This window comes from Festucalex cinctus, chromosome 1, assembly GCF_051991245.1.
Source record: "Festucalex cinctus isolate MCC-2025b chromosome 1, RoL_Fcin_1.0, whole genome shotgun sequence".
In the NCBI taxonomy this organism is placed as follows: Eukaryota; Metazoa; Chordata; class Actinopteri; order Syngnathiformes; family Syngnathidae; genus Festucalex; species Festucalex cinctus.
In genome coordinates, this window is record NC_135411.1 from 9,865,256 (window position 1) to 9,888,123 (window position 22,868).

General features: G+C 43.3%; 1 protein-coding gene across 2 annotated transcripts in view; it reads right to left on the reverse strand.

The window, feature by feature from the left end:
- The window catches only part of ephb1 (EPH receptor B1), a 298,219-nt gene that overhangs the window by 89,548 nt on the left and 185,803 nt on the right, over positions 1-22,868 (reverse strand). For both annotated transcript variants that reach the window (XM_077515222.1, XM_077515216.1), the window contains exon 5: positions 7,349-7,684. In XM_077515222.1, the coding sequence (XP_077371348.1) occupies positions 7,349-7,684 (336 nt within the window). The remainder of the gene's footprint in view (positions 1-7,348; positions 7,685-22,868) is intronic.

Genomic DNA, 22,868 nt, shown 5'->3' on the forward strand with positions numbered 1-22,868 from the left:
TATTAAACTTGCAATTACTATTTGTTTTAAGAATGATTAATTTCGGTTTTGTATTTTAGTTTTACATGCTGAAGTGATTTGTATCGGCTACTGCACGTCATGAGCGCAAAAGTGAGAGAGGTGTAATCGAGCGAGTCTCCTTCGAGAAGTTGAAGGAGAGGAGAGCTTGAAATCCTGTCCTGCCATGTCTGGTTCATTTAGCAGAAAACATCAGAAACCTTAAACAATTTGCAACCCGCCTTTTACCCAGCCTCTGCATGGGAACAACAACATTTTAGGATTACAGGAAGTAGGAAGTACGGTGCCACTCGCTTTCGTGTCAGAACTGCAACAACACTAAATGCCCGAAACCGCCCGATGAGGGGTGAGTATTTTTTTAAGTAATATAACTACACCGTGCGTCCGTCTACCGTAAACATCATGAGCACCTCCTACAGAACAGCGAGGTCTCGCGAGACGGGACATTCCGAGAATTGCGCCTCAGGAGCGAAACTCTCTTCAATGGAAACACCGACAATTCGAAATTGTGCTTTATCGAAATAGTACAATATCGCTTTTATTTTTGCGAAAAAGGTTCATGGAAACGCACCTACTGCTATTATGGGCCCGCTACTCCAGCATATGGAAGTGTGCTGCACTGCCAAACAGTCAACCACAATACTCACTTGGGAGTGTGCAGTTACTCAATTTGCTTGATCAACTATTTGGATAACTCGTGATCAATTAATTGTTGCTTTTTGTATTACCGGGTCTATAGGATATAAGAATCTGAATTCTCTGCAAGCACAGTGTCTCGCCGTGTCGCCTTTTTGTGGCCTCACTGAATTATACTTGAGTCACCTTAAGGGTATGATTAGCAACCAATTCCACATGATCGACAAAGGATTCTATTTTGTTGTCGTTGTTGTTGCTTTACCAGATTAAATCTATGCCAGATTAATTTGCAAGATTATATATTTGTATTGTGACTGCCTGAGGGCATGAATTTTCAGTGTTCATCCTCCGCCGAAGAGCATCGACTTTTACTACCACGGAAGTTATCCTTGAAATAAAACTGTCATAATAATCCTAATCATAATCATTATCAAATGACCTTCCCACTATACAGCAAAAATAAACTTTATTAGGTTGATTATTGATGGCGACAAATCATCAGTCTGGGTTTATACTCTGCGTTTTCTGGTCATGAGAAATCGCCGTGTGATGCAACCAGTAACGAGGTCACATCAGTTAGAAATATGAGCGCACGTGGAAGGAAAAAAGGAAGATGGCAGGGGAAGGGAATAGGAATTAATCACACAGGTGAGAAGGGTGTTTAAGGGATAGAGTGTGAATGGCCGCAGAGGCCAACGAATTCGCCCTCAATTCCAGCGTGTGTCTGGGAAAGATGGTCTGATCGATACTGTGATTTAGGACCTCATTCAACCGCATGTGCTGCCCAAGACAAACATAGCAACACGTGACGTAAATATAAGGCAAGTATGTTTATGAATCCTAATACCACTGTTCACCAACGTGATGTCCGCGGTGATAAGTCATTGTGATTTCCCAGGAATTTTGTAGAAGTTACTTTGAAAATATCAACAATGGCGGGAATTTGGTTGTTGACCCATGCAAGGTTTTTGACCCCTGTAAGGTTGTTGACCCCTGTCCTATACTCATCTCTTTTTAACTCATTCACTGCCTTTGATAAGTATACTTGTCAATTGTATTTTTTAGAGCGGGGATAAACGGGGGCTAATCTAACTATGCTCCACAGTAAATATCAAACTTGGAAACAACTTTACTGATGCCCAACCACCGGTAGATGACATCATTGCCCCATTTTATATGAAATAAACCCAGTTTCAGATTCCATGGGAGAAATGGCTGTATTTTGGCATACCTACATTTTTCTACTGTCAATTATAAAAGAACGGGACGAGACAAAAAGTAGGGAGTGTATTTTGTCATTTGGTAGATTCGGTTTATATATAATTATTGAACGTAATATCACATGGGTATTAAATTTTTTTGAAATTTTCTAAAATGGCTGGCAGTGAATGAGTTTTTAAATCATATACTGTAAATGACCCCTTTACATCAGTCATACATTTTTTTTTCTCTTTTCCACAGACCTCGAGTCTTTAATCAAAATAACACTATTCATATTTCACCGCACGTTTTATGACCTGACATCATATAAATTGCGGGTTGCCACAGAAAAATATGTTGGCTGGAAACCTGAAAAAAAATGAAATAGAATACAGAGACTGCAAAGATACTATGAAGCCATCATTTGACAAAATCTTTTCTACGATGAGACCTGGACCTGCTCAGCGTTCATGTCCAAGTGGAACTCGCATGTCCGGATATGCTGAAGATCCCTGGGCTAAATGGAGGCCATTGTGTCTGACCACGTTGGAAGTTGAAGATGTTGAAGACGTATACCTGCTTGCTGTGCTGGTGGTTACACTGATGCTGCTGCGGATTGGATCCCACTGGCTTTTTCTTATGCTACGAAAAATGTCTGATCGCCAGAAGAATGCAGAGGAATTTTTTTTTTAACAATATTTGTTCTTTGGGTTATCAACAAGGTAGGGGCTAAATTAACCATTAAATGTTTGACCTGTAAAAAGCTACTGTAATGTGTAGTAATTGTACATATTTTACTCTAAACTAGTGTTGTTCCGATACCAATACTGGTATCGGCAGAGGCTGCATTAAAACAGTGGTATCGGTATCGGTGAGTACTCACAAGTAACATGCCGATACCATTAATTCCAACGCTAATATACGACTTTGGATGCAGCATCGTGTGTCTTGCTGGTGCACGACATTCACTGGTATGTAACATGTTCACTGCATGCCGATCTAAGATATCCTATTGGCCCTTGAATGCTCTGAACCAATAGCAGGACAGCTTTTTCATGTTGAGGAAAAAAAAACAATTTAAGTATCGGTATGGTATCGGTATCAGCCGATACTCCAAAGCTGGGTATCGGTATCGGTGGCCAAAAAACTGTATCGGAACAACACTAGAAAAAAGGGAACATCCTATTGGCCCTTGAATGCTCTGAACCAATAGCAGGACAGCTTTTTCATGTTGAGGGGAAAAAAAACGTAAGTATCGGTAAGGTATCGGTATCAGCCGATACTCCAAAGCTGGGAATCGGTATCGGTGGCCAAAAAACTGTATCGGAACAACACTAGAAAAAAGGGAACATCCTATTGGCCCTTGAATGCTCTGAACCAATAGCAGGACAGCTTTTTCATGTTGAGGAAAAAAAAACTAAAAAACTTAAGTATCGGTATGGTAATCGGCCGATACTGCAAAGCTGGGTATTGGTATCGGGGGCCAAAAAACGGTATCAGAATAACACTACTCTAAACTAAGTGTATTTGGTCCCACTCTAAGTAGTAAGTAGAGTAAAATTTACACTTGGGAGAGAGTAAAATAAAACAAAAAAAAAGTGACTCAAGGGTTGAGGAACTAACTCACAATTTCTGGGTGGGAGACAGTAAAATCTACTCCCTGAGCCGTGCAGCTATGCTATGCTGTGTGTCAGGAATTTTCGTACCTCGTCGTTTTTGGTCTCCTCTTGGATAAAAGCAAACAGTAGGAGTGGCATAGCTCAGATGGTAGAGTGGCAGTCACCCAAACTGAACGTTGTGAGTTTGTTGCTCAACCTTTGCGCCATCTTTTTTTTTTTTTTTAATAAACTAGTACAATTTAGCCAAAATCTCTCCTTTCAAAATTTACTTTGAATTTTTGAGTAAAAAATCTTGAATAGCTTTTTTTTCTCCATGTAATAGGAAAATTGTCTCATACACACGAAAAATACTTTGAGTAAAATTTACCTTGAATATTTTACTCTTTTTTTTTTCCAAGTGTAAATTTCACTCTATTTTGAGTTGGACCAAATACTCAGTTTAGAGTAATTTACTCTACAGAATTTACTGTGTGCACATACAGTATGTCCAGGCTATGAAAAGGTATAATAGATTTTGCCCCATGTTTCTGGTGTCTAAGCTGTCCGAGAACAGTTCTTTGTGGTTGCAGCTGTTCTAATCAATTTTTTATTGCTCCTGACAAAAGAATGGAAGTGTGACATGCAGTTTTAATGGACATTGATGACGTGTGCGCCAATGTGACACAGACGCGTCACCGGGCAACTTCAAAGGCAAATACGCAAGTTTTTACATCACCTCATACGTCAACGACGTCTCATCTTTCACCTCATTGCGACTCCACGTTACCACGAAAGCCTTATCGATTTCTGGCCTTTATTCTTAGTCCTGACCTTGCGTTTCGAGTGCGTGTTTAAGACCTACAGGAGCGTGAAAAATAAAGATTCTTGCACCACGCACAACCAGAGAAATATAGGCTGAAGGTCAATTTCACTGGTTGGCTGAAGCTCCAGCACAGGTACAACCTCCTCCAGGCTAGCAGACAAAACTATTGACCACAGATAAACCTGACCATCCGTGACACAAGCGTAAACTTGAACCGCATAGCTCCCACATGTCTGTTGACACGGACCAGGTAAAAAAAAAAAAAATACAATCCCTGACCAATAACAGCTTGCAGTCTCATACGAGCGTTCTGTTAGATTAGGGCTCTTCATGACTAGACAGATGACTTGAGCTAGGCCGTTGTGTCGCTGTTATTTGTCCTTGCTTGGCGCCTTTCTATCTGTCTGCATTCTGACAAACGTATCCAGTAAAAAAACAGTTAAAGCCATCAGGCCACACATTCTCACATGGGGAGGCAGAGCCGTTCGCCCATGTGGGCGGGCGGCCTAGACAGTATAAGTGCAGGGACGATTCTGAATAGATCAGTTCCTCTTCCGCATACTAATAGAAGAGGGCTCCGCAGCTGTGTACTCGATCTTTCTGGCATCCAGTAAACAGTTCAACTGAGAAAATGCAGCCGTCTGGTTATTACTGTTAGTATAATATCGTGAGCATTAAGATACAAGAACCAGTGGAAGTTCCCACCCAGAACTTTACAGTTCAATTAAATTCAAAACATGGTGATGCTGCGTAACCTCGCAGACGCCGCAACAATCTGTGTGGATGTGTAGGTATGTCAATGAAAACCCGGAAAAGCTATTGTAATGTGTAGGGATGGGCGAGTACCGATACCAGGTATCGGTATCGGGCCGATACCAGCCTTTTTTCAAGTACTCGAGTACTCGTGACACAGACGAGTACAAGCGAGCAATGGCAGAGGGGGAAGACGTTAAGTGAGTCCTCCTTGCCTGTAAGTGGCGCTAGCTTGCAGCAGTTTTTCACAAAAACTTCACCGGTTTGGAAATACTTCAAAATTGTGAATCTTAAACTAAAAGAGCATTTTTGTGTTTTATTTTGAGCGTTAAGACTATTGAAGAGTTACTGTGCAGTTTTTTTGTCAAAATTAAAGGAAATATATTTGTTTAAAAATATCTTTTAGTGATTTTTTATTTTTTTATTTGTCAAAATGTACTACTGGTATTGGCAGTTGGTATCGGTATCGGTGAGTACTGAGGGTCTGAGTATCGGTATCGGTCTGAAAAAAAGTGGTATCGAACATCCCTCATAATGTGTGTGAAAGCCAAAATCACAATTCCGGTTCTCCAAAAATACAATGAAGCCGTTTACTCCTCAGGTACTCGGAGATTTGAAGTTGACGGCAAGTTTTTTATTTTTTATTTATTTATTTATTTTTATTATTAAATTTATTTCAAACATGTATAAAAACAAAGTAATTATAAGAATACATATAGAAAAAAAGGAAAAAATACACAAGACAGATAAAGCAACAAACACAACATTAGAGCAACAAAAATAACAGTTTTGCAATAATTCATCCAGTCATTAGCTACACATTTACACATGTTCGAAAAGGAGTAGGACGAAATATAAACTTATCAAGTGTCCGACCCCTTAACGTCCATTACACAATAAGTAGTTGATACATATATACGTACACATGCATATACACACACGTGTATGTATATATGTATCTACTACTTATTGTGTAAAGTTTGAGACGCCGGTGTGCTGTTGTCGTCACTCATGAGCTAGGTGGGAGTGTAGAAACCACAAAGTCATGATCCTATGTCACAACGGCACCAAAGTCGCTCGTTTCCGGATGCCTTTTCCTTTCAAAGGCCATCACGTGCAAACAACAAACCCGCACGGATGTCTAACTTAAAACATGTCACAGACTAAAACTGACGTTTGGCGTAAAACAGTGGAAACAATTGGATTATGATGGAAGGGGATTTTCCAACAGGTTTTGAGTGGTATGGAGCCATTCGGTGACAGCAGAAGTGGAGACTCACTGTGCTCAAAACAAAGTCTCATTAAGCAAAGACCCAAGGAAAACAACAAAGAGGATTGATTGTCAGCCGGCGCCTTGCAGATGTCAGCCTCAAAGCGAGAAAAAGAAAAAGACAGCCTTTCTAAATGTTAAATAGCAAGAGCAACTTGAATGCCTTGTGAAAAATGCAAATGGACTATCACTATCATTGGTTGGCTCTGGGAAAAAAAAAAAGAAAAAAGGAAGGAACGATGGCGCCTGTCACAGAACTGGTCGGAATATCATATTTCCAGTCCTTCGTTTTGATTCGGGCAAGTGAGCGAGCTTAGATTGGATGTTGGTTTAGAGCCAGCTTGCATTTTGCTTCAAGCCTCGCAATTAACTCATTCACCGCCATTGACGGAAAAAGACGTCAATTTTTTTTGCTGGTCTGGCAATGAATGTGTTAAGACTTACAGTTAAGCTACAGTCTCCTACAAAGGTTTTGGGATGGCAAGATCAATTCCATTGTTTTTATTTAATCCATTAAGGCCGGGTGCGCTCTTCTACCTTTGAAACCGGGAGAGCGGACGCAACGTTTTTTGCTTTGATTTGACCAATTCTTGGTCTCTTAGCCAATGAAATGCATCAGAAATTACACAAGAGGGTGACATGGGCCTAGTTGCCTAGTGAAGAGGAACCTAGTTTGCTTGTGAAGTGATCAATGTGTGCTGGCATTAGCAAGAGCTTCACTGTTGTTATTAGAGATTGTAGGTGGTTTATATGCGTTGCTGTTATGTACAAAAGCACAATATTATTTTTTTAGTATGAGCTGTTTTTTTTTTTTTACAATATTGTGATCTTTTTTAAATATCGCCAACACTCCCACAATATCGTGATAATTATTGTATGGTGAACTTCATATCGTGATAATATCGTATCGTGATGTTTGGATATTGTTACATCCCTAACACTCAGTATACAACAACAACAACAAAAAAGGAAATGAGACAAATAATGACAAATATGAGACAAATAATGACTTGAGGCTAATGACGCCTATATTCATCGCTCATCACTTACCAGCCTGGTTGGTGGTGATGTCGATAGACACGTGCTGCGACGGATAGGGGCTCTTATTGCTGACGCCGTTGACAGCCTGTATCTCGAAGCTGTACAGGGTGTGCGCCAGCAGGTTGCTGATGAACACCCTGGTCTCGGTCAGACCCAGCTGACGAGGGACGAATTCCACGTTGTCGTCGCAGTGGGAGCAGGCGCGCCGGTCGGCCTGGCACTTCTTGCACAAGATGTTGTAGACCACGTCGCCCCGGCCGCCCGTCTCTCGTGGGGAATGCCACTCCAGGATGACTGACGTCTCATTCACGATGGATATGACGTTCCGTGGGCTGGACGGGACACCTGCAGAGACGCACGGCGCGTTTAAGGCGAGGGTCGGTGAATCCTGGATATGTATACCGAACAATTCAATAAGTCAGACTCTACTAGGGGTGGGAACCTCTGGTTACCTCACGATAGGGGTGCACGATATTGGAAAAATATGCGATATGTGATATACTTGCTGAACATAGCGATATCGATTTTATTGCGATATTTAACATGTACCAAAAGAAATTACATTTTTATTACCTAATGAAAGAAAAACATTTTTCATGCGGCAAAATAAGCAACCTTAATGTAATCTTAGTTAATTAATTGTAATTAAGTCTTGATAATTTTCAACTATTGAATGGCGATGCACATTTTAGTTAGCATCTGACTGGTCAAATTCATATAAAAAGCATAAAATTCCATATAAAACTTATTGCATGCCTTTGCGATATGCATATTGCAAGGGCCAATATTGTGATATCGATATTTTTTCGATATATTGTGCAGCCCTACCTCACGATACGATACAATATGCGATACAAGGATCGCGATAACGATTATCTCACGATATGACGATACCGCGATCGTCAATATATTGCTCAGGTAATAAATCCTCGATAATCTACGATAAAACTAATCATAAAATAATAATAATAATAATCCATCCATCCATCTTCCTGACCGCTTATTCCTCACAAGGGTCGCGGGGGGTGCTGGAGCCTATCTCAGCCGGCTTTGGGCAGTAGGTGGCATACACCCTGAACTGGTTGCCAGCCAATTGTAGTTTCTCATATATAAAAATATCAAAAAATAATAAATAAAAATAATGTATATAATTAAAAAAAAAAAAAAAAAAAAAACTGAGCTCATGATTCTTCTTCGCGTCCATTTCCCCGCCACTCTTATGAGGCGCTCCCCGTAGTGGCCCACCAAGCAATTGCTGAATAAGTCATGAACAATGGAACCGTTACAGTGGCTGAATATTAACTGCAAACATCGCGATACTTGCGTAAGCATATCAATAATCTATCGAGTGACAACGTATCATGATTTATCGCGGTATCGATATATCGTCACACTCCTATACTCTACACAGTAAATCTTATTCTAAAAAGACTATATTTGGTCCCAGTCTAACTGAGAGTAAACTTTATAATATTAAATATTTTAAAAAATATATATATTTTTAAATCCCTCAAGGATTGAGGAACGATCACAGAACCTTAAGTTTGGGAGATGACCAATCAACCGTCTGAGCCGTACCGGTTCTATTGTGTGTCAGTATATCGCTGGCGTCTGGTGGAATTCTCATACCTCCGACCATGATTGGTCTCCTTTTGTAGCTGTTTTATTCAACAGTAGGCATGGCATAGCTCAAGTGATAGAGTGGCCATCTCCCATTGTTCCCAAACCCTTGCATGATCTCTCATTGTAATTTAAAAAAAATTATATATAGTTTACTCTCTTCCAGTGTAAAATTTAGAATATAGTCTTTTTCAGAGTAAAACTTAACTCTACGGAATTTACTGTGTAGGGAATCTACACGTAAAAGATGCGGTTGCAGAAGACAAATTATAGTTTGTGCAGTTCTTTGCAATTGGATCGATTTAGTTAGCGTAATGTGTTGTTTGCAAAAGCCGCGTTTTTCTTTTCCCTCTTTCTTCAGCACAATTGGAATGCTAATTTATTCCCCTCACGCCCAGAGGGATCATACAGCGAAACGTTTGTGTCCATCAAACATTGGTTATTTAGCAAAATGCAGTGTTGCATGGAGTATTCTTATCCAAGTGGCTCTGGAGATTCACGCTCCCATTCACTCCCCAGGAGCAAAAACTCCAAAATGATATTCATGGGAAAAATCACGCAACGATAAAACAAAGTGCTTTGCTCGAGTAGCGCATTCGGATTCGGCTGCTTTAAAGAGGGTCTCGTTCGCCATTCCCCCGAACGCGGTACGGTTCTTTAACTCATTCACTCCCGGCCATTTTCACATTTCGCAATCCCGTTCGCTCCCGGCTGTTTTACTGAATTTTGACTGATTTTGCAAGGCCCACAGAATATTGTGTTCAATTGCTATTAAAGCATGGAACCTATCAAAAGAAAGATTAAAGTCTCTTCTTTCATCAGGAAAAAAAAGTATGTTTCTATCTGTTTCCGTTTTGCAGCAATTAGCATTAGAAGAGAGCTAAGTATCATCAGTTTTCACAAATCTAATTAAAATTATAAGTGAGCTTTTTTTCTACATGGCCCTGGTTGATCTTCTTTGCTCTGCTGCCACCTGCTGGCCGTTTGTGTAATAACTATCATTTCAGCAACCGTTCTTTGCAGTTGAGAGGCTGCATCAAAGCCTTATGTTTGCTCTAGCATAAAAAAACAAAAACAAACAAACCTATAAATACGTCTTTGGGACACTTAAAACATTTAAAAAAAACAAAACGTATTTATACGTTATTGGGAGCAAATGAGTTAAGAGTTCAAATGACGGCGTAGGTTCGTCTCTGCAAGAAGTCGCTCAGTGATCTGGTCGCGTGGCCGTTCACAGAGCAGAACAGTGCCAAAGCCGCTTAGGAGCAGTACGGCTTCCCAAGAGACGGTATTTCAAAGCTGTTTATCCCTGTGAAGTCTGACCTTTATATTAAAAGAATTGAACGAAACCATTTCTCACATAGCGGAAAGTATATCAAAACTTGCCCATTTCTCTAATAAAATGATATTCTTCTCTTTCCTTTGACATAAAGTAGAACATTTTGTTTTCCTTAGTTTATGCCCCTGGAAAGATGTTCGTTTCAACAAAGCTGACAAAGACATGACAAGTGATAACTACTGACCTAATTCCTGAACGTCAGGAAAATATGAGATGAAAATTGGAGGAGCTTCAACAGCAATTTGACCAAGTGAGCGCAGCAACTTCAGAAATATTTGAAATTTGATCTTGAGACCAATCATTTGTGGGACTTGGTAGCATGCTTCAAAGTTGTAAACACGTATCAGTCGGGTCCGTCTTTAGAAATCAGACCAGAATCCCTGATGATTGGTTGATAATTATGTCTTGTCGTTACTACGGATGTAATTTAGAAGAAAATTGGAAATTGACAACCGACAGAATTAATAATCTTTCAGCTGAGCTATTTTAATATTAGGGATGTAACGATATCCAAACATCACAACACGATATTATCACGATATGAAGGTCATGATACGATAATTATCACGATATTGTGGGGGCGTTGGCGATATTTAAAATAGATCACAATATTGTAAAAAAGAGAGCTCATACTAAAAAAAACAAAAAAAAAACAAAAAAAACCACAATATTGTACTTTTGTGCATAACAGCAATGCATATAAACCACCTACAATCGCTAATAGCAATATTGAGGCACTTACTAGCACACATTGATCGCTTCACAAGTAAATTAGGTTCCCCTTCATCTGACAATTAGCATAGATTTTAAACATAGAAGGCCAAAACATCCCTACTGAAAGTTAAATTGCACTAATAAAGTAGCCACTAGAGGGTGCTAGAACTGCACAAATGGAAATCAACCTGACTTTTTTAACAAATGTGTTCCTTTTAAATATTGTGACCATGACGACGACGATATTGTGGAAGCTTTAATATCACGATATCACAATATTGCCCTTATCGTGACATGGCAACTTTGATGCTATTTGGCTTTTATCATACCCCCAAATGACAAAATAACTCTAACAGGGTTAATATTAGGATGACTTTTGATGGCAAAATGATAATGTATTGACTAATACTGTATATAACTAAAAAAAAGTGCTGTGAGAAACAACTCATTATATGGGACAAGTTGAAGGTCGGTGACTTTTATATATTCATTCACTATAAGGCGCACTAAAAGCCTTCAATTTTTTCAAAAGCTGACCATAATCCAGTGCGCCTTATATATGGATCAATATTGAGCCGCAACAGGTCTCGCTGTCAAGATGCTATCGGTGACGCGCATGCGCAGAAGATTCCGCCATCTTGGATCGCTAGCTAATACTAATACTTTACCTCAGAGAAAATGTATGGGGAGGACTGTAATAGTCATATACCGTAAGAAGTAGGGGTGTGCTCAAAAAATCGATACGGCAATATATCGTTGCGGGCCTCATTACAATACTCGTATCGATACGCAGGCGTCAGAATCGATATTGCTCGTTAACTTTAAATAGGCAGTTCACGTTTGCCTTTGCAAACTTGCATTGTACCTAAAAAATAAAAACCAGCAGCGTCTTTGAAGTTAATTGCCTTCAATTAATGCTAAGAAAATAGCTCACCAGTGATTGGACACTGTGTCTTGCTAAGAAAAATGAAAGCAGAGGAAGAATATCAACATTTATTTATTGATAAACTTAACAATGGCATGTGTCTCAGTATACCTATTTTCCTATATTTTGTTTAAAAAAAAAAAGTCTTATTTGGGATACATATGTATCGCGATACGTATCGTATCGTGGCCCCTGTATCGTGATACGTATCATATCGTGAGGTTGGCGGCAATACCCAGCCCTAGTTTTTTTCATCGTTTGGCCGGGGGTGCGACTTATACTCTGGTGCGACTTATGTGTGAAATTAACATGTTATTATATCATTTCACATGTTATTTTCATACTAAACCGCAAGAGGGCGCTCTAGGCCTGTCTTGATAAGTTCATCATTGCCGGTAGAAGAGGAAGCGGCGCATCGTCTACCTCCCGAGTTGGGGGAGTTGTTTAAAAGTGACACCGAGGATGAAGATTTCATTGGATTTAGTGATTTGGAGTGAAACTGATAGTTTGGTTAACTTGTTAGTATGTTCTTTATGCTAGAGTTATATGAATAACTTGTAGTGAAGGGAACATAATTCACCCACGGAACGTTGGGACGAAGGGAGAGTTCCGGGTGGGAAGGTTTTTTAATGTGGAAAAGGGGAGTTAGCCTGTTAGTGTCACGACGAGAGGAGGTAGGACCCAGATGCAGGATAAGGTAGGCCACAGAGGCAACAGGTTTTATTGCCGGGCAGCAGCAGTCTCCTCTCACACTGAGAGGAGAAAGGGGGAATCAAAAAGGTGGAGAACAAAAAGCGCTCCACTAGGGAGGAAAAAACAGGCACAAGGCAAAAGGGGTAACAAAAGGCGCTCCACTGGAGGAAAAGGCACAAAAACAAGACAAGGCACAAAAGCAAGGCAAAACAACAAGGCAACAGGAACAAGGACTCGAGGACTGTGGGACGCTTCCATGCACTAACTGTGTGTGACACTTCGGCAACGAGGAGAGAATTCAGGTGGCTTTTATGTCCGGGTTGATTAGGAACAGGTGGTAGTGATCATGGGCGTGGACCGGTAATCAGTGAGGCTGCAGGAAGGGTAAGTGACCTGGGGTGAGAGTGGAGTCAGGACTATCAAAATAAAACAGGAAACATGACTATGACAATAAAGGCCTGTCACGCAGGTGGCGGCGTGACAGTACCCCCCCCTCAATGGCCGGCTCCTGACGGCCATCCGACCCAAAGAGTCCAAAAACAAGGGCGGGCGGAAGGGGGCACGGAGGTGGGAACACGGCCCACCCATCCGTACAGACAAAAAGCAGTTCAGGAGGGCGTCCGCGAAGCCCGACGAGAGAGTCCCAGCGGGGCCAGTCAGGAGGGCGTCCTCGACGCCCAACGAGAGGTGAAGGCAGCCGCAGGGCTTGCGCCGCCGGGACTTTGAGCGACGCCTGGCGAGGTTCCGGAACTTTGGGCGGCGCCCGGCGAGGTTCCGGAACTTTGGGCGGCGCCCGGCGAGGTTCCGGGACTTTGGGCGGCGCCCGGCGAGGTTCCGGGACTTTGGGCGGCGCCCGGCGAGGTTCCGGGACTTTGGGCGGCGCCCGGCGAGGTTCCGGGACTTTGGGCGGCGCCCGGCGAGGTTCCGGGACTTTGGGCGGCGCCCGGCGAGGTTCCGGGACTTTGGGCGGCGCCCGGCGAGGTTCCGGGACTTTGGGCGGCGCCCGGCGAGGTTCCGGGACTTTGGGCGGCGCCCGGCGAGGTTCCGGGACTTTGGGCGGCGCCCGGCGAGGTTCCGGGACTTTGGGCGGCGCCCGGCGAGGCTCCGGGACTTTGGGCGGCGCCCGGCGAGGCTCCCGGACTTTGGGCGGCGCCCGGCGAGGCTCCCGGACTTTGGGCGGCGCCCGGCGAGGCTCCCGGACTTTGGGCGGCGCCCGGCGAGGCTCCCGGACTTTGGGCGGCGCCCGGCGAGGCTCCCGGACTTTGGGCGGCGCCCGGCGAGGCTCCCGGACTTTGGGCGGCGCCCGGCGAGGCTCCGGGACCCTGGGCGGCGCCCGGCGAGGCTCCGGGACCCTGGGCGGCGCCCGGCGAGGCTCCGGGACCCTGGGCGGCGCCCGGCGAGGCTCCGAGGCGAGAGGCGGCAGCCGACGAGGTTCAGGAGCGAGAGGCTGCAGCAGACGAGGTTCAGGGGCGAGAGGTTGCAGCAGACGAGGTTCAGGGGCGAGAAGCTGCAGCAGACGAGGGTCAGGGGCGAGAGGCTGCAGCAGACAAGGTTCAGGGGCGAGAGGCTGCAGCAGACGAGGTTCAGGAGCGAGAGGCTGCAGCAGACGAGGTTCAGGAGCGAGAGGCTCCAGCAGACGAGGTTCAGGAGCGAGAGGCTCCAGCAGACAAGGTTCAGGAGCGAGAGGCTCCAGCAGACGAGGTTCAGGAGCGAGAGGCTCCAGCAGACGAGGTTCAGGAGCGAGAGGCTCCAGCAGACGAGGTTCAGGAGCGAGAGGCTCCAGCAGACGAGGTTCAGGAGCGAGAGGCTCCAGCAGACGAGGTTCAGGGGCGAGAGGCTGCAGCAGACGAGGTTCGGGGTTCTGAGGCCAGTCCGACCCTTCACCCCAGTCGCCACGGTCCAAAGCCATCAACTCTTTTATCTCTGCAATGACTCGGGCGATGTCTTCAAGCCTCTGCCAGGTCTCCAAGTTGGACACTCCCGCTGGGTCCATGCTGGCCGAAGTGTACTGTCACGACGAGAGGAGGTAGGACCCAGATGCAGGATAAGGTAGGCCACAGAGGCAACAGGTTTTATTGCCGGGCAGCAGCAGTCTCCTCTCACACTGAGAGGAGAAAGGGGGAATCAAAAAGGTGGAGAACAAAAAGCGCTCCACTAGGGAGGAAAAAACAGGCACAAGGCAAAAGGGGTAACAAAAGGCGCTCCACTGGAGGAAAAGGCACAAAAACAAGACAAGGCACAAAAGCAAGGCAAAACAACAAGGCAACAGGAACAAGGACTCGAGGACTGTGGGACGCTTCCATGCACTAACTGTGTGTGACACTTCGGCAACGAGGAGAGAATTCAGGTGGCTTTTATGTCCGGGTTGATTAGGAACAGGTGGTAGTGATCATGGGCGTGGACCGGTAATCAGTGAGGCTGCAGGAAGGGTAAGTGACCTGGGGTGAGAGTGGAGTCAGGACTATCAAAATAAAACAGGAAACATGACTATGACAATAAAGGCCTGTCACGCAGGTGGCGGCGTGACAGTTAGCTTCTATCTGAGTGGGGAGTTGCTGTTAAGACCTCAGAAGCTGATGTCAATAAAACGCCAGCCTTTGGCTCCGTGCTTCAACACTCCGCCTCCGACTCCCGTCACTGCTCGCTACAAACTCTTAATATGTTACGTCGTTACTGACATTACCAGGCATGTCAGTCATGTAACGTTAGTATACCGTACGCTTATTCAGCCTGTTGCTCTCTCTTTTATTTTTATTTTAAATTGCCTTTCAAGATGACTTTTATGTTTTCGGTGTTGGATTTTACCAAATAAATTTCCCCCAAAAATCTGACTTATACTCCAGTGCGAGTTATATATGTTTTTTCCTTCTTAATTGTGCATTTTTTGGCTGGTTCGACTTACAATTCGGAGCGACGTATAATCCGAAAAACACGGTACTGTAAGAAGTGTCACAACTCCACTATAGGGACATCATGCATCCAGAATTTTCATCTGGAAAACACACGTGACATGAACACGTATGCCTGAGTTATTGTTTTCTCATGTTCACTCTCCATCTGTGTGATTGATAGACTCCTTGGAAAAACAACTGTGACTTATGTCATCCATTTCAGGGGGGTGACAGAGGCCCCTCGCCCCGTTGTCCTGGCTCCAGCTGAGCTCCACATGTGGCTGGAATGACATTGGAAATCAGATGTGACTGCCACTTATCCAGTGATTTGCAGACCATTACTACAGCGAGCCCACGGCACTTTTAATTGGCCGTGGGATTTCATTTGTAGGGAACGTTCCTTACAGGCTCTCAGCTGGTCTTCATTTGGCCACGCCAGTCACAATTGTTTATGCTTCTTTCATGTTTCTAGTATTTCAGGGGAGGGATATCATCATATTCCAGTCATGCTGCGTTGAAAAGGGGTCTTTAATTTAATAGTGAAATCAGATGAACCAACGCAAGCAGCAAGTTCATTCGCTCAAGGGCAGCGAGTGGGTGGATTTACAGTGCAGATGTTATTTGGGTTCCATCCGGGCAATTAGATTATGCACAGAAGGAACACTTTTAAAAATATTTACTTTTTGTGCTGTTAAAAAGCAAAACGGAGAAGCATTTCGGAAGGCAAGGGAGTTTTGTAAGTTCTCTTTGTGATTACGTGGGTACTCTGACTTCCTCCCACATTCACAAAAAAATACAAAGTTCATTGCAGACTGAACTGTCCACAGGTGTGAATGTGTTCATGTTTGTTTACAGTATATGTTTGCTAGCGATCTTTCCAGAGTAAACTTCACCTTTTTGCTTTTTTTGGTTAACTCATTCACTCCCAGCCATTTTCACAGAAGCAATCCCGTTCGCTGCCGGCTGTTTTACTGGATTTTGACTGATTTTGCAAGACCCACAGAATATTGTGTTCGATTGCTATAAAAGCATGGAACCTATCAAAAGAAAGATTAAAATCTCTTCTTTCATCAGGAAAAAAAGTATGTTTCTGTTTCCGTTTTGCAGCAATTTGCATTAGAAGAGAGCTAAGTTTCATCAGTTTTCACAAATCTATTGAAAATTGTAAGTAATTGAGCTTTTTTTCTAGATGGCCCTGGTTGATCTCCTTTGCTCTGCTGCCACCTGCTGGCCGTTTGTGTAATAACTACCATTTCTGCAACCGTTCTTTGCAGTTGAGAGGCTGCATCAAAGCCTTCTGTATGCTCTAGCATAAAAAACAAAAACAAAAAAACCCCGTATAAATACGTCTTTGGGACACTTAAAACATTAAAAAAACGTATTTATACGTTATTGGGAGCAAATGAGTTAATTGGATTACAGATAACAAACATTAGCTTTAGGCCCAGATCTGGGTCATGACACCAATTCTGGAAGTTCTGGGAGAACTTGTTCCCCGTTCCTAACTTTAATGCCTGCAATATTATACAATAACAACTCTCAGTCGAACTATTTACTTGATAGCTGCGGAGCCTTTTTCTCTTCATTCGGAAGAAGGTCTAATTTGTCCACAATGGTTTCGATTCTTATACTAGCCCATGTGACAATGTGTGAGCTGATAGTCTTAACTGGATTCAACTAGATATGTGTGCCAGAGTACAGATAAATAGGAAGATGCCGAGCCAGGATGACAGGTCGCAGCAACACAATGGCCTGGCTCAAGTCACCTATTTAATTATCAACTCATTTGCTCCGCAAAACATATAAAAACGTTCTAAACGTTTAAATATTGCCCTGGTCCCAAAAATGTATTATAGTTTGTTTTTTATGCTAGGGCATACATAAGGCTTTGATGCAGCCTCTGACCTGAAGAGGTCAGGTTAAAGCGATGGTAGTTATTACAAAAACGGCTAGCAGGTGGCAGCAGAGTATAAGAGATCAACCAGGGCCATGTTGCAACAAGCTGTTTTCCCCACCGTTTTAAACAGATTTGTGAATAATGATGAAATTTAGCTATATTCTAATGCTAATTGCTGCAAAACGGAACCGGATACAAATATATATATATATATTTTTTGCCTGATGAAAGAAGAAAATCATTTATTTTTTGTTTTTTTTAATAATAGTACACAATATTCTGTGGGCCTTGCAAAATCAGTCAAAATCCAGTAAAACAGCCAGACACGAAGGAGATTGCTTCACTGAAAATGGCTGGGAATGAATGAGTTAACCAGGCCTAATCTAGACTTAGACTTAGACTTGACTTTATTGATCCCTTTAGGATGGGTCCCTCTGGGAAATTTACATGTCCAGCAGCAATGAGAACAGATAATAAAATAAAAAATAATTCAATCAATCAATCAATCAATAAATAAGGTTATTACACCAGAGATTGAATTAATAATAATAATAATAATAATAATAATAATAATAATAATAATAATAATAATAATAATAATAATAATAATAAATAATCTAACACCAATGTGCATAGTTTTTGCATGTAGAGGAACTATACAATATAGTAAGCTATAGGTATCGTGTCTCATATCTATTATAATATTAAAACGCTATCATATCTATTAATATTAAAACATCCAAATGCGCATCATCTTAACTTACCAGTGACTCAAACATCTACCGTAATTAGCAAATTAATTAACACCTTAGCTATTCACAATGGTTACTCCTGCAAGCCTATGACCAACATTTTTTAGACTAGATTCAGGTTTGTATGTGACGTCATGCACACATTGTGTACATGAAGAAGGGAGTTTGTATTTTCACTTTTCGGCCACATGTAGCAGTAACGATTCAAAATTGAATTTCCTGCACTGAGCAGCTTTAAGGCATAGGCAAGATGAAAATGATGAATCTTCCGCGTCTATGCATGTGTATGAAGCGATCCTGTGACTTCTGCAGGGGGATGACGGTGGGTTATGAGCTGCCCACGCATTTGACAGAGGCTATAAAAGCTGGTTCCTGTCCCCTGGATGCTAATATGACAAGTGCCCCGTGTCTAAAATGAACCCTTGTTTACTCATCTCTCCCTTCAAATGGCTGGGGCCTCATGCTTGTGCTCCTTTAAACTGTTGATTTTTGTGTTGTTGGAACAGGCTTGAGGGAGCAACAGAAGGTCCCTGTGTGCCGATACCGATAACAGCCAGAGTAGCCGAAAGGAGCACTGGTGGGTTGTGTGGGTTGGTGAGAGCTCAAATACAACATGTTATGAGGACTAATATTTTGTGGGTGTCTGAGAGACCGAGATGGGCGTGTAGGTGGTCCGCTATCACTCTACGCATACACGACATCGGCTATACTCGCGCAATGGAATTACATCCAATACAACAGCTGTGTTAAAAATTCAGCATTTACACAAAATGTTCAGTTTTGGGTGATGATTGTGTAAAAAAAAAAAAAAAAAAAAAGGTACTATGTTATATTGTATATGGAGTATGTAGCAGCGAAAAACTGCACCGCAAAAAAGCACATAAGGTTTTGGGGATTAACGGCAACCAACAACTACAGTACTCTTATGCTGTAATGCAGAGATGTCAAAAGATGTGTATTGGGTCCAGATGAGGTTATTAGAACCATATTTTCAACTCCCTCCCTGTACTTTAGCTCGGTTGAATTATATTCCAAAGATTTTGCTCATGTAGCTGGCATTGGTAGTTTCCAAGAAGTAAAAAAGTGTATAGAGTATTTTCTTTCTCCCCATTCATACAGATAGTAACCTTTACTGTTACCGAATATCTGCATTCGCTATTCGTAATGACATTAGCCTTCGGATGACCAAATCAACTCAAATCAATGTACTTTTGCCGAAACACTCATCACAGGCCAACAAATGGAAACTCTAATGACTTGAACATGCTTGGAAGTGTATTTTGGGATCATTATCATGTTGGAACGCTTCCCCGTGGCCCAGTTTCCAGAGGGAGAGGATCACGCTCTGCTTCAGTATGTCACAGTACATGTTGACATCCATCCATCCATCCATTTTCTTGACCGCTTATTCCTCACAAGGGTCGCGGGGGGCGCTGGCGCTTATCTCAGCTGACTCTGGGCAGTAGGCGGGGGACACCCTGGACCGGTTGCCAGCCAATCGCAGGGCACACAGAGACGAACAACCATCCACACTCACAAGCACACCTAGGGAAAATTCAGAGCGCCCAATTAACCTGCCATGCATGTCTTTGGAACGTGGGAGGAGACCGGAGTACCCGGAGAAGACCCACGCAGGCACGGGGAGAACATGCAAACTCCACCCAGGAATGGCCGGAGCCTGGACTCGAACCGGAGTCCTCAGAACTGGGAGGCGGACGTGCTAACCGGTCATCCACCGTGCTGCCCATGTTGACATTCATGGTACACTAAATGAACTGTAGTTGCCCAAAGCCGGCAGCACTCATGGAGCCCCAGACCATGACACTACCAAATACCACGCTTGACAGTAGGCAAGACACAATTGTTTTTGTACTCCTCACCTGGTTGACGCCACGCACGCTTGGCGGTATCTGAATGAAATAAGTTTATCTTGGTCTCATCAGACCACAGGACTTGATTCCAGTAATCCCTGTACTTTGTCTGCCTGTCTTCAGCAAATTGTTTGCGGGCTTTCTTATGCATCATCTTGAGAAGTGGCTTCCTTATGGGATGACGGCAACGCAGCCCAATTTGGTCTGGTTGGTACTAACAGGCTTACCCCCAACCTTTCAACTTCTGCAGCCTTGGTGTCAGGACTCATACAATTTCCAAATAAAACATTTGGATGCTAGATAGTTTTGACCACTGAAGCTCATTTGGGGGGTGTTAAAAATCTTTTTATAGCCTCGGTCTTCTTGATGTAGAGCAAAAGTTGCTATTTTTCCCAGATCTTCAGAGAGTTCTTTGCCATGAGGTGCCATTTTGAACTTTCAGAAACAGTATGGCCAGCTGTAATACCAGATTTAACACACCTGCTCCCTATTCACACCTGAAACGTTGCAACGAGTCACTCTGCGTAGGGAAAATGACAAACTATGCTCAATTTGGCCATTTTCACTCAGGGGTGTACTCACTTTTGTTGCTAGGTGCTGCAGAAATGTCAGGGGTGTTGGCCTACTAAGTTTTGAGGAATAAACGGTTAAGAAAATGGATGGATGGATGTATACCTCTAACACATAGTATGCTGTAAATCAAACTTAACCTCATTCCAAATCCCTTATCAGTGTGTCAGAACCAGCACGTCCGCCTCCCAGTTCTGAGGACTCCGGTTCGAGCCCAGGCGCCGGCCTTCCTGGGTGGAGTTTGCATGTTCTCCCCGTGCCCGTGTGGGTCTTCTCCGGGTACTCCAGGCTCCTCCCACATTCCAAAGACATGCATGGCAGGTTAATTGGGGGGTCCGAATTGTCCCTAGATGTGCGTGTGAGTGTGGATGGTTGTTCGTCTCTGTGTGCCCTGCGATTGGCTGGCAACCAGTCCAGGGTGTACCCCGCCTACTGCCCAGAGCCAGCTGAGATAGGCGCCAGCACCCCCCGCGACCCTTGTGCGGTCAAGAAAATGGATGGATGGATGGGTTGTCAGAACCATCAACAGCATGTGCAGTATCTTCCTCATTATCTCTTCCTGTAACAAGGCTCCCATGTTTTATTTTTTTTTACTTGTATGATGAGCACGGTGCTTCATTCCTGCAACCATTCTCCCTTATTGACCCAATCAGCACTGGTTCGACAGCTTGACTTGCCTTAGCTACCATTCAGCATGTCACACATCCTCTTACTCACGTAAACGTTTTAAAAAAAATGCCATGGAAATGTTTACTGATTCAACTACTCTTGTACTTTCTCTTTCCTAAATAGACACATGAGGAGGCAGGGCTACTGATGGACCAAAATTAGTTAGTTGCAAGGAAATGGGCTCATTGTCAGACACAGGACTTGCTGCTGCCGCTGTCCTCTGGTGGATTGGGATGGTGAAGAGATAAGATAGTTTGGCCTTTCCCGGGGGGCAGGGAGGGGTGAACGGGAGTGGGTGATGACGTGAAGCTCCCTGCTGACAGAGCCAGGCGCCGGACTATCCATCAGCGAGCTAATCAGAGCGATCTGGAGCACACAGGGACCAGCTCCTCTGATGCAGACTTGCAAAAGGCGCTGGAGCTTCTGCTGCCACAGAATAGCCTGATTCACGCTACGCTGCAGCTCTTATCGGGCCCGACTGCGTTGAAGAGATTCTTACAAGGATGATCTCACTGCCGACCCCCTGCTGAGATCTAGCGAAGCCAAAGCATCAAGCTAAGCTAAGCTACCACTCTGTAGTCAGAGAAGCATTGAATATGCTGTTGCAACAGAATTCCTTGAACACAAATTTGAGGGTGAATTGCAGTGTCCTTTTAGTGATCAAAGGGGCAGTTGACATTTTCAGGCGTCCTTCACATTTAAAGCTTTTTTTCCCCCCTAGCACTGCCCACTGAAAAAAAGCTATAAAATTTGTATTTGTTTTTTTTCCCCTTAACTCTTTTACTGCCACACGTTATAAAAAAACAAAACAATATGACAAAGGCTTTGATCATTCACGAAACGAGATACAATGCTTCCATCTGCTGGCCATAGTTAGTGGGTGTTTTTGATTCCACAACCCATTGACCAGGCAGCACTGCACTTAGACTTGCACTGAGAAAAAAAAATAAAATAAAAAAACTTAGTTGACGTCATTTAACGTTTATGGCGGCATACGTCATGATTTTACTGATCGTTATTAAACGTTTTTGGCAGTCTAAGAGTTAAGCTTGGGTACATTTTCGTAACAGAAGACCAAGGGTGAGATGTCAATCGGGTGCATAACAAGCACTTTGCAGGCTGTCCAAGCCCGCAACAGCTTTTATGTGCCCCATCCCCAGGGCAAAAGCTGTCAATCCATTTTATCCAAGTATTCTAAGGCACTGTCATGAACCATCCCCCAGGTGTCCGGGCGGAGGGATACACCGTGTCAGATAACCGTCCGTTGTGCCTTTACTGTCTTCACTGGAACGAGACAAGCTCCACCTTGTCTAGATCGCAAAGACATGAAGCACAAGTGGCAGTACCTGGACTCTAAATGTCCTGTCTTTTGATGTAAATATTTGGAGTGAAAACATTCATTACTACCCATTCTAAACCAGACCTTGGTGGTCACCACAAGAATTAACGTCATGGCACCAGTCATGGACTTCCTCAATTATATCAAAATGACCAAGGAATTATTGAGTGCCTAGTTTTGCTCTCTAACCAGCACAAATAGAATGTACATATGCAATTCCCTTACGACAAATAATCAATTATGATGTTG